General features: G+C 32.8%; 1 protein-coding gene across 13 annotated transcripts in view; it reads left to right on the top strand.

The window, feature by feature from the left end:
* ZMYND8 (zinc finger MYND-type containing 8) overlaps positions 1–13652 on the top strand; it is a 120360-nt gene that overhangs the window by 67483 nt on the left and 39225 nt on the right. For all 13 annotated transcript variants that reach the window (XM_081948073.1, XM_081948074.1, XM_081948078.1 and 10 more), the window contains 9 exons: positions 141–254; positions 1154–1246; positions 2365–2452; positions 4950–5005; positions 5962–6039; positions 7804–7919; positions 9132–9613; positions 12602–12742; positions 13263–13415. In XM_081948073.1, the coding sequence (XP_081804199.1) occupies positions 141–254; positions 1154–1246; positions 2365–2452; positions 4950–5005; positions 5962–6039; positions 7804–7919; positions 9132–9613; positions 12602–12742; positions 13263–13415 (1321 nt within the window). The remainder of the gene's footprint in view (positions 1–140; positions 255–1153; positions 1247–2364; positions 2453–4949; positions 5006–5961; positions 6040–7803; positions 7920–9131; positions 9614–12601; positions 12743–13262; positions 13416–13652) is intronic.

The following is a 13652-nucleotide window of genomic DNA, read 5'->3' as shown; positions in this document are numbered from 1 at the left end:
ATAGCACAGTATTTTCATGAACATGGATATCTGTGGCATTCATAATTCCTCCTAATATAAAATAAATTTCAGTGTTTGTTTTTACATGTGAAAATTGTGAATTATTGTGAATTTTCAGTATTTTTGATTTTTATTTTTAGAAAATTACTGTAGCAGAATGCATAGAAACACAAAGTAAAGCTATGACAATGCTCACTATTGAACAGCTATCCTACTTGCTCAAGTTTGCACTACAAAAAATGAAACAGCCAGGGGTAAGAAGATATGTGTTGATATTTGACTGTACTGTACAATGTCGGGTATGGACTGTGTGTCTGTTCTTTCTTTCTTTCTTTCTTTCTTTCTTTCTTTCTTTCTTTCTTTCTTTCTTTCTTTCTTTCTTTCTTTCCTTCCTTCCTTCCTTCCATCCATCCATCCATCCATCTATCTATCTATCTATCTATCTATCTATCATGTTGCCCATCTCACCGAGGCAATTCTAGGCAGCTTATACCATATCAGTAAAAATACCATATAAAATCTTTAAAAAATCAATAAACACTATAAATTTAAATTTTAAAATTTGCTTTTGAAGAGGAAGAGCATTGCTAGATCTGCTGTGTGTTTGACAATGTTTTAATAAAAAAACACATAGGTATATGCCTGGGCAAGACTCTAAATATGAGTGTGTTACATTAAAGTTAGATTAACACATACACATATATGTTTGTTATACATATATGGTCATGTGACAATTATAGGGAGTCGTCAAACCTAATTAGGATGGCAACATGGTCATGATCTTGTGACTTTGGGATGCTGCAACAGTCATAAGTCTGAGGACTGGTCATGAAAATTTAACTTTCAGCACTTTTGTAATTTTGAACTGGGCAGTTGTTAAAGAGAAGGCTACCTGTACGGTATGTTGTCCTTTGACCATGAATGCGCAGTGAATGCCAATGATTATAATATAAGAAGTCTGATTTTTAAACTTTTACCGGATCAAATTTAAACAAATGATTCTTGCTCAACTTGATTGACTAACTAGATTGCAAACAAAATCACCCTGGTTTTGACACGTTATTTGTTTTTAAGCAATATACGTAATTGTTTTTAGTAGGATTTGTATTGTATTCTATTTGTAACTGTAATTTTTTTGTGTTTATTGAAACAGACAGAGCCATTTCAAAAGCCAGTTTCACTGGATCAGCATCCAGATTATGCAGAATACATCTTTCATCCAATGGACCTTTGTACATTAGAAAAGGTTGGTAGGCAGGAAGGAAATTATTTCCCTATATATTAGATCATTGTTATTTTTTTCAATGTGATAAATGTCTCTCTTTCAAATGTATGAAGTTCATTAAGAAATTCATTAAGTTTAAATATGGAGTTAGAAGGGATCTTAGTTTACGGGTCATTTAATCCAGTCCCTCTGAAGGTTCCATTTGGACATCTCTAACTAATGACCATCAAGCCTCTAATGAGGATCTCTTCCAAAAGGGACTCACCACTTCCTGGTTGACAGATCGTAGAGACAAAAAGATTCCTTTCACATCTAGCCTCAATCTCCTTTTTTATATTAATCCATTGGTTCTGGTCATGCCCTCTGGAGCAATAGAAAATGTCCACTTGCTGTATCTGACAGCCTTCTTAATTATTGTCATGTGTCCCCATAGTTGTCACTTTTGCAGGACAAACATTCCCAGAACCTTTAACATAGGTCCGATTAGTTGTCTAGTTTCAGGAAGCATATCATTTTTACTTTTATCTAAGAGCTTTCTGCTTTTATTTCATTTCTGAGTTTTGGAAATAAGTGCATGCAAAGTTTCTGACAAAGTGGGAGAGGCAAAGTGAGATGTTAGTTCTCTAATTTAATTTAACTACAGAGGGCATTCAAATATCTGTTTTATAGAATCAATTTTGAGGCTAGCTTCAAATGTGATTTTTTATTTTATTTTAAATGACATAATTTAAAAATAAAGTAGCTGAATTCTTTTTTACCAAGTGTATTTTAGGGCTCTGTCCCATGGTACAAAGTAGATTTCCATATATAAAAAAGAAATGATCATAACAATACTTGTTTCAAAATTCCTAAAATTTGGTCAAACTTCAGTAATTATATTTAATATGCTGTAATTATATTCCAATAATGTTGGTAGCCAAAATGATACCTAATTGATTATATTGAGGTTTATAATATCTAACATCTTTTTTATAACTTATTCCTGAATCTACTGTTTATTTCCAGTTGATATTCCAATTTTAAACTTTCCATTCATTTATTTGGAATAAAAGTATTAAGAAAATATGATATAGTAGATAGCTTATGTATTTAGATATTATTTCTTCATTTTAATACAATGTTTATATTATCCTTTTCAGAATGTTAAAAAGAAGATGTATGGTTGCACTGAAGCCTTTCTGGCTGATGCCAAATGGATTTTGCACAATTGCATTATTTACAATGGGGGTACGTATATGCCTATTTCCTTGAAGGTACAGGTAGTCCTCACTTAATGACCACAATTGGGACCAATAACTCCATTGGAAAGTGATGTCATTAAGGGAGATGCCATATCAACCTGATAAGCTTGCGATTTTACTTCTGTTGTCATTAAGTGAGATATTGCGTGATCATAACTTGTAATTTTACTGCTGGCTTCTCTGTTGATTCTGCTCATCAGAATCTGGCTGTGAAATCCACAAATAATCAAGATAATCAAGCAATGAACACCTAGAAGTAAACAAAGTAATAGCCAAATGCCAAAATGGATTTGTCAAAAACAGATCATGCCAGACTAATCTTATTGCATTCTTTGACAAAGTGACAAAATTAGTGGACCAGAGGAATGCCGTCGATATAGTTTACTTGGACTTCAGTGAGGCATTTGATAAGGGAGACCATAACCTACTACTAAATAAAGTAGAAGAATGTGGGTTAAACAGCATCACCACCAGATGGATTTGTAACTGGCTGGCCAACCACATTCAACATGTAATCCTCAATGGAACTGCATCTACATGGAGGGAAGTATGCAGTGGAGTACCCCAAGGTTCTGTTTTAGGCCCAGTACTCTTCAACATCTTCATCAATTATTTGGATGAGGGAATAAATGGGGAGCTCATCAAATTTGCAGATGACATCAAGCTGGCAGGAATAGCCAACACTCCAGAAGATAGGCTTAAGATACAGAAGGATCTTGACAAACTTGAACATTGGGCACTATCTAATAAAATGAAATTCAGTGGTGAAAAGAGTAAGGTTCTACATTTAGGCAAGAAAAACGAAATGCACAAGTACAGTATAGGTGGTACCTTGCTCAATAGTAGTAACTGTGAGAGGGATCTTGGAGTCCTACTGGACAACCATTTAAATATGAGCCAGCAGTGTGCAGCAGCTGCCAAAAAAGCCAGCACAGTTCTAGGCTACATAAACAAAGGGATAGAATCAAGATCACATGAAGTGTTAATACCATTTTATAATGCCTTGGTAAGGCCACACTTGGAATACTGCATTCAGTTTTGGTCGCCACGATGTAGAAAAGATGTGGAGACTCTAGAGTGTTGCAGAGAAGAGCAACAAAGATGATTAGGGGACTGGAGACTAAACATATGAAGAACGGTTGCAGGAACTGGGTATGTCTAGTTTAATGAAAAGAAGGACTTGGGGAGACATGATAGCAGTGTTCCAATATCTCAGGGGTTGCCACAAAGAAGAGGGAGTCAAACTATTCTCCAAGGCAGCCGAGTGTAGAACAAGAAGCAATTTCCTGACAGTGAGAACAATTAATCAGTGGAACAGCTTGCCTCCAGAAGTTGTGAATGCCCCAACACTGGAAGTCTTTAAGAAGATATTAGATAGCCATTTGTCTGAAACGGTATAGGGTTTCCTGCCTAGGCAGGGGGTTGGACTAGAAGACCTCCAAGGTCCCTTCCAACTCTGCTATTGTATTGTATTAAATATTAATCATATAACCCTAGGGATACTGTAAAGCCCATAAGTGTGAGGACCAATTGTAATGTTATTTATTCAGCATTGTTCTAACTTTGAATAGTCATTAAACAAGGCAGTCAATAAGCAAGGAAACCCTGTAATTAATTTTTATACAATAAATTGAAGTAAATGACCCAAAGGTTCCAAGTACAAAGAACGCAAACCTTTTCCAAAATTTATTAATGAAAGTAGTGTGTGTTTTCCATTGTTCCTTGTGTCGTGGTCCCCCCCACTCTTCCCCCCAAAAAGAATGGAAGGCTTTTGTGAGGCAAATCTTTCCCAAATCAGTCTGGTTTTTTCCAACATTATAAAATCTGCTATCAATAGAAAGAAACATGCTGAATTCAGCCCTAGGTGACTCAAAGTGTAAATTTATCCCTTTCCTTTCCCTCTTTCAATTTAATATTTTTTTTAGATAAGATGGGACAGTAAATATTTAATATTTTTAGTTGAGATTCTGTAAACGGGTCTTTGAAAATAGCTTTTTTCACATTGAGGTTTTATACTGAGATTAGTCGTGTGTGTGTGTTGTATATTAATATATAAACTGTGCAATATTTTAGATCTCCTTTATAATAATGCTATAATTTGCAAATCTAAATAAATAATATCAGGTGTGATATATCTGTAAGAGACATTCGTCTTTTAAAATTCGGTCAAAAAGGTGCATTTAAACTGATTTCTCTGGGAATGCTACAAGGTAATGTTAAAGAAAACATTACGTAATAATGATAAATTCAGTAAGAATGAATTTGTGAAGGTTGTGGCTCTATTACATCTGGGTTTATGAATGACTTGCTTTTATGACTTGCCATTTCTACTGGCTAGATTCAAGATTTGTATTTAATTAATTTTGCCTTTTGAAACACGCATGCCAAACTGTATATGTTTGCACTGTAGTTTCATAAGACAAATAATAAGTATATTTTGTAACAGAGATTAATTAGACATCTGTATTTATCTGTTTCCTCAGGTAATCACAAATTGACACAAACAGCAAAAGTCATAATTAAAATCTGTGAACATGAGGTATGTATTTGCAAGTTAGCATTTATTTTTATTATACCAATTTAACTAACAATTTTATTTAATGGTAGGAAAACTTAGAAATCATAGTTTTAGTATTTACATTACATAAAATGAAGTAGAATTTCAAAATTTCAGGAATTGAATAATCTATATTCTAGTTTTTAGATTGCAGTCCTCTTCTCATGTATCTAAAAGAATAAAGTCTGTAAATAAATTATTTAATTTCATAGACATATATGGAATTCCTGTGCCTTTTAGGCATATAGGCTAACAAATTGATATCATAAATATCAAGACAATTTCAGATTATATATAAATCAGACTATAAATTATTTTCTGTAATTTGGTTATTTTATAGCGTTATTAAAATATATTAAGTTTATTAAAAAAAACCTGTTTTGAAAAATATGAATCTAGATGTGGCATTGCCAAGTTGAAAACACCTTTGAAAGTATTAAAGAGAATAGGCTATGTCCAAAGTTCATTGACTTTTTCCATATGTAGTGGAAGTCTGCAGCTTTCTTCCTTCTACACTCCTCCACAATAATCCTTTGAGAAAACAGATTGTGCTGACAAATATTGTTCCATCAACAGACAAAGGCAAATTGTTTGCCATACAGAAACATAAAAAGTCTGAGGATCTTATAAAAATTCAACATGCCAACATCCTATAAATTTTTTGCTTATATTTATTGCTTAAAGTTTTTCTTATGCAAAACTATGACTATTGCTATCAAGCACAATGGTTTCACACTTTCCATTTATTTATATATAGTCATTGTTTACTGTATAGTAAAAGACTGATGTTGAATCTTGTGAAGCAGCACAAAATAATTATTTGGGGTAGAAAATTATAAATGACTACCATGTTACTCTTGATTGCAGGATAGAATAGAATTGTAAATGCATTTAATCTCATGCTCCAACTCCATAATAGTTCATTTTTGTTTTTACAGATGAATGAAATTGAAGTATGTCCAGAATGTTATTTAGCTGCTTGCCAAAAACGAGAAAATTGGTTTTGTGAACCTTGTGTAAGTAAAAAAGGAAAAGGGGGGGGGGGGTTTAAATGATAAATAGCATATCTAGAAGCACAGTGGATTTCATTTTTATACATATTATTTTAAATGGAGGTTCTTCTGTTTGTGCTCAAAACCCACACACTGCTGCTGATAATTAATAGAAATTGAGTAGTTAGTCTTTTCTTCGTTCTAGTATTTCTCACAACTTAGCTCTGAGGCAATGCCTTTTCCATTGTTTCATCCCTGGTTTGACACCTGTAGTGAAATGACATAGAACCCTCAAAGTATTCAATATAATTTTTTTTTGAAACGTTTGAAATCTACTAACAATCAGGTTTTTTTTTTTAAAAAAAAATCAAATTCCAGAAGCACTTACGTTTTTCTATAAAGTATCACATTTATACTGTAAATCCTGTCATTTATATGTTTTTAGCCTGCCTGGAGTTCTTATCATTTGGAGAATATACAGCAAGTCCCTGTGTTAAGAACACTCCAGTTAAAGGACAGGATAGTTAAGAATGGAGCCCATTGCATCAGACTCCAAGTTAAACATATAGTGATTCAAGTTAAATATTCAATGGTTCAAGTTCATTACTCAGTACTACTTATACAGCATTATATCCAGCTGCTATACAAATTTGATTTAAGAACAGGTGTTGGAAACAGAACCTTGTTCTTAAACTGGGGACTGCTTGTTTAGTAGGGGAACTATTTGAGAATGATATGCACATGATATGACATGTGCATATGTACACACATTTTAAGTAGCAATAGCAGATGTTTTATTTCTTTTATGCTTACAACTAACACAGTATAGACGTGAAATTAAAAAAAAATCTGAAACAGTAACACATTACAGTTAATCCTCACATCATATAAAATATGATGTCTTTAAACTAAAGAAATCCATAACAGATTTTGTTATTCTTATTTTATTGTTATAAACTGTAAATTATATCTATGTATGATAGACTGCATTACACTCTATATTTTGCAAAATCCTAAAATAACGTAAGAGTGTATTATGTTCATGTGATCCATTTAATCTCAAACTGATAGGAGGAACGTTCAAAAGTAATATTAGAAAATATTACTTCACAGAAAGAGTAATGGAAGCTTGTAACCATCTTCCAGCCGAGGTAGTGGGTTAATCATTAGAACTGAATTTGAACATGCTTGTGATAAACACATGTCCATCATCCAGCAAATTTAAAAATAAAATAAATCTAAAAATAATTTAAATTAATTAATTAATTTTTTAAAAAACCAAAAAGGCAGACCTTGATCTCTTTCTGCCAGCAGTTTTCTATGTTTCTGTGATAACAGAGAGCTATATAGAAGCATTATTTGCACCACCCAAATGTAAGCATTTTCCTGAGTATATTCCCCTGCAATAGTAATATTCTGATTTTTTAAAATTAAAATTACGAATATTGTATTTTGAGGATGGAGTATCTCTATGAATTAGTTTAAATTCATTTGGTATTTGAATTATTGTTTCGAAGTTGTCTCTGAACACTCAGAATGAGACACACATTCACTGGCAACTAGTTGCTACAGAGAGAACAGGTTTTAAAAGAAGACAAAAATTGTTTTAATAAGATGGGAAAACTCTGAAAACTATACAAAGAATGACTTCATTTAAAGTGGTACATTTGAGACATTTTTACAATCTCAGTCATATAAAAACTATTGTCTTGCATGTCAGCAGTTAGAAAATAATGCATGGCTTAAAATAGTTTTCTCACCATGTGGTCACTATGCACTTTCCTCTAGAGCAATCCACACCCATTGGTTTGGGCTAAACTCAAGGGTTTCCCATTCTGGCCGGCTAAAGCACTGAGAGATAAAGATGGTCAAGTTGATGCTCGTTTCTTTGGTCAACATGACAGGTGGGAATTAATCAAAAGATGATGGAATAATTCAGATCATTCCTTTTTGGTGAATGATTTAGGTGGTAGCTGCATTAGTTAAAATGTTAATATTCTGCAAATAGTGATTTTTGTACATAATATAACAAGCACATTGGGATAACTCATTTTAAAAAATCTAAAAAGATAACATAATTTTATCCACTGAAGCGATACATTTAGTCAGCTTTGGTAACCAATATTTATATGTTACCAATCATGACAGAAATATGAATTAGAAGGTCCATTGTAGTTAGGATTTATAAAAGGAATTTTTGTTCAGAAATGGTCATAGTGGACCATTTACTTTACTTGAGTGCTGTGAAAAGGATGAATTTTCAGGGCTGGCTACATAAAAGCTCTAAACCTCAGTGTAAATCATGAGGGAAGGATTTATCCCACATGGTTTGAAAGTTTTGACATTTTTTCAAGTGACAGAAAAAGCCTCTTTGTTCACTGCTATCATTTTTATGATACAATTACAGGATTTCTAACTATTTCTAGTGTTCTTTACTTAACAGGAAACTTTATGTATACATAGACTTCATGAAGAGAGCCAATTAAAATATGGGCTTTTATTTTTATGAAGAAAGTAATTGTTTTCCTGGATTTTGACTAGTATCCTCAAATATGTAGAAATGTTTATATTTATTACGGGGGAGCCTTCTTTTACTGTCCTGTTGGTCAGCATGAGGCCACCAAATGTAACAGAAGAAAGAAGTATTCATATATACTAATAGTTTTTGGTTAGTCCTAGGATATCACCACATATGTAGAATGGACTAAATGATAATGTAAACATAAATCTGCAAAATGATTTGCTGTGCAGCAAGAAAGTAACTGAAGTTGACAGTTATTTCTTTGTTATTGTATCATGTTCCGTTTAAGAAATTTGAATTGCAATATATAGTCTTCTTTTGTATAGCATCTGGTATTTGTAGGTTGGATTTTGAATTTCTTTAATTGATTTTTAATGAATTGTTTTCAAAGCTGTGTTTCTAGAACTATTTTTTTTCTGGGGACTGATTACGTACACCTTTCAGTTTACAATTAATTGCTAAATAAAGTTTTTATCTTAAGCATGCATCAAACACCCATTGAAAAGTGTAAGAATTGCCTTTAACGGTGTTTAGAATTGAATAGAAATTAGATACCATACCATTTATATGGTTTCTTTTACTGTCTTATTTTCAGGGCCTGGGTTCCAGTAAATAATTGCTACCTCATGTCTAAAGAAATTCCTTTTTCCGTGAAAAAGACTAAAAGCATATTCAACAGTGCAATGCAAGAGATGGAGGTTTATGTGGAGAACATTCGTAGAAAGTTTGGCGTATTTAATTATGCACCTTTCCGGACACCATATACTCCCAACAATCAGTACCAAATGTTGTTAGACCCTTCAAATCCTGGGGCTGGAACTGCTAAGACAGATAAACAAGAGAAAATCAAACTTAACTTTGATATGACAGCATCACCCAAGATTTTAATGAGCAAACCTATGCTAAGCAGCAGTACTGGACGAAGAATTTCCCTAACAGACATGCCACGTTCACCAATGAGTACAAATTCATCAGTACACACTGGATCTGATGTTGAACAGGATGGAGAGAAAAAAGCAACCTCTAGCCACTTTAGTGCAAGTGAAGAATCCATGGACTTTATTGATAAAAGTATAGGTAAGAGTATAGAATCAAAATTTCTACATCAATTGGTAGTTGAACTTTATCATCAACCAGTGCATGGAATTTCATAAAACTGGAAGGAAAGTTTGTCTAATGCATTATAGGATGTGTTACTACCGGTAGACTCAGGTGCAGCAGTATTCCTAAAGCTTCTAGCCAATGTTCTTGGGACCAATTACATGAGTAGGTTAGAGGCATAAAGGTTGTCTCCCACACTAATAACAAGGTAAATTGTGGTAGGTCAGTCGCCTGGGAAGAATTTAAATTATAATGTAGGGAAGAGCCAGGAGTAATTGAACAAAAAGTATCACAGTAGAGGGGCTTCATGCAGGAAGAGGAGCATGATATGGTTATTTGGTTCAAGCAAACTAGTACATAGAAAAATGCTTTGTAGTCTTCAGGGTTAATTGGACTTTCACTCCCATTAATATCCTATGCATTCAATAATTTTTCAGCAAGGTGTCTGCTTAGTGCCCTGCAGATTTATATCATATTAAATCATTGTGGATCACACCTCTAATTTAAAAGAAGTTAGTAGTCTAAAATAAAAAAAATAATTTCTGGTTGTCCTCAGCTGCTAAATTATAATGAAACAGAATCAGTGTTCAGAGAATACTGAAATGATAAGTACATAATAATAGGGATTGGATTTCAAAATATTTCATGCCATTCTTCCAGTTTTTTTGTACATTTTTCTTGGAGTATAGGAAAAAAGAACTTACCTTTCAGAGACAAGATTTGACTTACAGTCAAGGGCAAACATATTAAGAAGATAATATAAAACAATCAGGTTAATTTACTGTTTCAGGAATATTTATGTCAGCAGCACTGAATTTAAATTTTTTATGTTTTGGGAAGTTTGGGCTACAGATAAATGAAATAATCTGATCTTGAAGAAACTCAGAATTTGCTTTCTTTTTTAAAACCAATGCTTGTCAAATGTTAGCGTCAAGCAGAATAATCTATTATAAGACAATTATAATTATTATAATCCATTTGGAAAGCTCAACTATTCTATACCAAGCATTATCCTCAACATACTGATCTGCACCTAATTCCTTAGATGAATGACAAATAATATCAGAAGACCACCTACATGTTGATGTATGGCTGTTTCTGATATAAAGCAAATAAGTAAACGTTACTTCATTTGGATCCATTCTGGATATCTTTGAACTTGATATTTTTCTTTAAATAATTGTTTTCGTTCTGCTATTTAGCAATTTACTTATGGAAAGTACATTTTAAACATTTTGGAATACTTTTTTAAATTTGTTACGCATTCTTGTTTTAATGGCACTTTTTAAAATAGAACTGAACAAAATAAATTGTGCCTTATTTGTTTGAACAATGACTTTGAGGTTCTAAGTTGTATTTTAGTATATTTGTGATATTCCTGTTACATGTATACATATACATACAAACTAATCATCAAAATCTTAAGAGGATTGAATATATCACCTAATTTTGAATTCCTGCTCTCTTTCATTTATATTTCTTGGATATTCTATGGTAACAAAATAAAAGTATTAGGAATATATGCCATACATATGTATGTTCAAATTTCCTAGTTTAAGAGTTTGTAGTGTATGTTCTCTTGTAAAAAAAAAAATTGATCAGCCATTTGCCACAAGCAGGATTTTATCGGGACTGTCATTCTATATTTCATGGCTTTTGCTTATGGCTGCCTAGGCAGTTTTTATTAGCTTGTCTTTTCTCACCTATTGCCTTCAGATAGATTTTTTTTTCAAAGTATTATTGTTATTCTGCAAACCTGATCATTCTCCTGGTCTCTATTGATAACTTTTTCATTATTTCAAATTGATCATTATTTAGCCACAATAGTTTGTATTAACCACTTTAAGTTGCATTAGAAAAAATGATATGAAATTAAAAGATTACTCATGGCTTTGCATTTAAAGACTAAACAGCATATTGAAATGTATTTTATAACAAATATTATCCTAGGCTTCTTGCTTAATTTGATATCAAAAGGGGCAGTTGGAATATGATTTATTTTTGCCAGTCATTATATCTGAACTTAGTTAATTAATGAGTAATTAAGTGACAGCATATAAATGTTCTTGGCTGATCCCTCAAAAGCTAGGCATAATCTGACTTTAGATGCCACTTGATGAAATACCAGGACTGTAGGCTAGATTGGATATTGAAAAATCCCTGAAGATAGCAGTAACAAACTACAACTTCTTTGCTATCAAAGAAACTACATAGACATAGAGCAGTAGTCATCCAGATTTGCACGTACCTTAAGGGAGTCTTTTTGCTTTGAATTAGTCATTTTCAGAAAAATTAACCATTAAATGTGATTAATTATTAAATATGGTTCATATTTAATTAATAAATATGACATTTACTACAACAAGAAAAATTAGAAATTTAAATAGCTATAACAGAAAGAAACAATTCTAAAACTGGATACTCCTGTTCTAAAATGAAAGAGTTAGCATGTTCATATTTTATATAATTCTTGATTTATATAAGCATTCCACCTATGTTCAGTTTCCCAGAGTATTGGTTAAATGAATTTTAAAAGGTGATAAGAGTTAGAGAGAGTGGTTAGAAATGCATGTTTCATTGGAAGTCTTGAAGAAATTTCTCATAACTTTTGTACCTTGCTTCTTATTTCTTTTCTGAATAGTGCCTCAGCGAGGACCTGTTACTGCTGTGAGATGACATTAGACCATTTAAATTTGACTCCATGACCAACATACAAAAGAATTACATTTGCATGTTCCTTATCTGTCTTTTTTTATTGATTTTGCAAAAGTACCTTAGTAATCATTTCCCACATGGGAAAAAGTGTTTGCTCTCAGTTTCAAATACAATTTGTGACCCTGTGTAGGGAGTTACTGTTCAAAAAGTAAAGGGAAACAGAAGTTACACAGAGGGACTTGACCTTTATCTCGGCCTAAATAACCTCAGTTTATGTTTGAAATTTATGTCAATTACATTCTTTTTCAGCTTCTCCAGCACCAACAAGGACAGGCCAAACAGGAAGCTTGTCAGGCAGTCCCAAACCTTTCTCTCCTCAACCATCAACTCCAACAGCTACAAAACAAGAAAGAACATCAACTCCAGGCAGCATTCTTAATCTTAATCTTGGTAAAATAAAATTGTCCATGCAGTAATGGATATGAGATTTACCTATGGTAGTGGTGGTTAGAGGGCACACCTGCTTGCAACTGCTGATACTAAATTTTGGATTAATATTCTCTTGGTTTTCAGCCTAAATGCAATAGGTGCACCTGAAAAAATTGGTCAGTTTTATTTAAATATGATGGCTGAGGGCGCTGATTGAAGATTGGACAGACTATATTATAGTAGTGTATGGAACTTTTGTACCAACTTAGCCAAGGATTGTTTGTGTCTTTATTCAGGGTTTTTTATTCACTGGCATAAGAAATGTTCAGAGTGCTGATTAGGTACACTCTTACACATAATTAAATGCATAATTCTTATCTACTTCTCTCATGTCCTAAAGTAATCTATTGTAAGCTTCTAATCGTACTTCTAATATTTGCAGTAGTAATCATTAATAATAGTTAATGAATGTAATTAAATTAGTTTGTGTTTGTTTAAAATTCAGTTACTTAATGGAAATATTTTAAACTTAATATTCTAGATCGTAGTAAAGCTGAGATGGATCTGAAAGAGTTGAGTGAATCAGTCCAGCAGCAATCTACTCCTGTGCCACTGATTTCACCAAAACGACAAATTCGCAGCAGATTCCAGATGAATCTGGACAAAACAATAGAGAGTTGTAAAGCACAACTGGGTATGTGTGTGCATTTGATATGATTGATTGTATAGCCACTGAATACATTCTTTTTGTCAATACTTCATAAATATAGTGATACGGTATTAGCTCTGTATCCAAAGAAGCCAGGATTCAGAGTCCTTCGTGTTCTGATTTTTGAACAAGCAAATGCTACTTCCATACAGTATTAAAATATGAAGGATTTTCTTTCACAGGATTGTGTAAGATTTGAAATCAGTGGGCTGCTATGATTAG

Source organism: Natrix helvetica, assembly GCF_964273705.1.
Source record: "Natrix helvetica genome assembly, chromosome: 3".
Taxonomy (NCBI): Eukaryota; Metazoa; Chordata; class Lepidosauria; order Squamata; family Natricidae; genus Natrix; species Natrix helvetica.
Note: the sequence above shows the minus strand (reverse complement) of the source record. Positions and strands in the feature narration are given on the sequence as shown.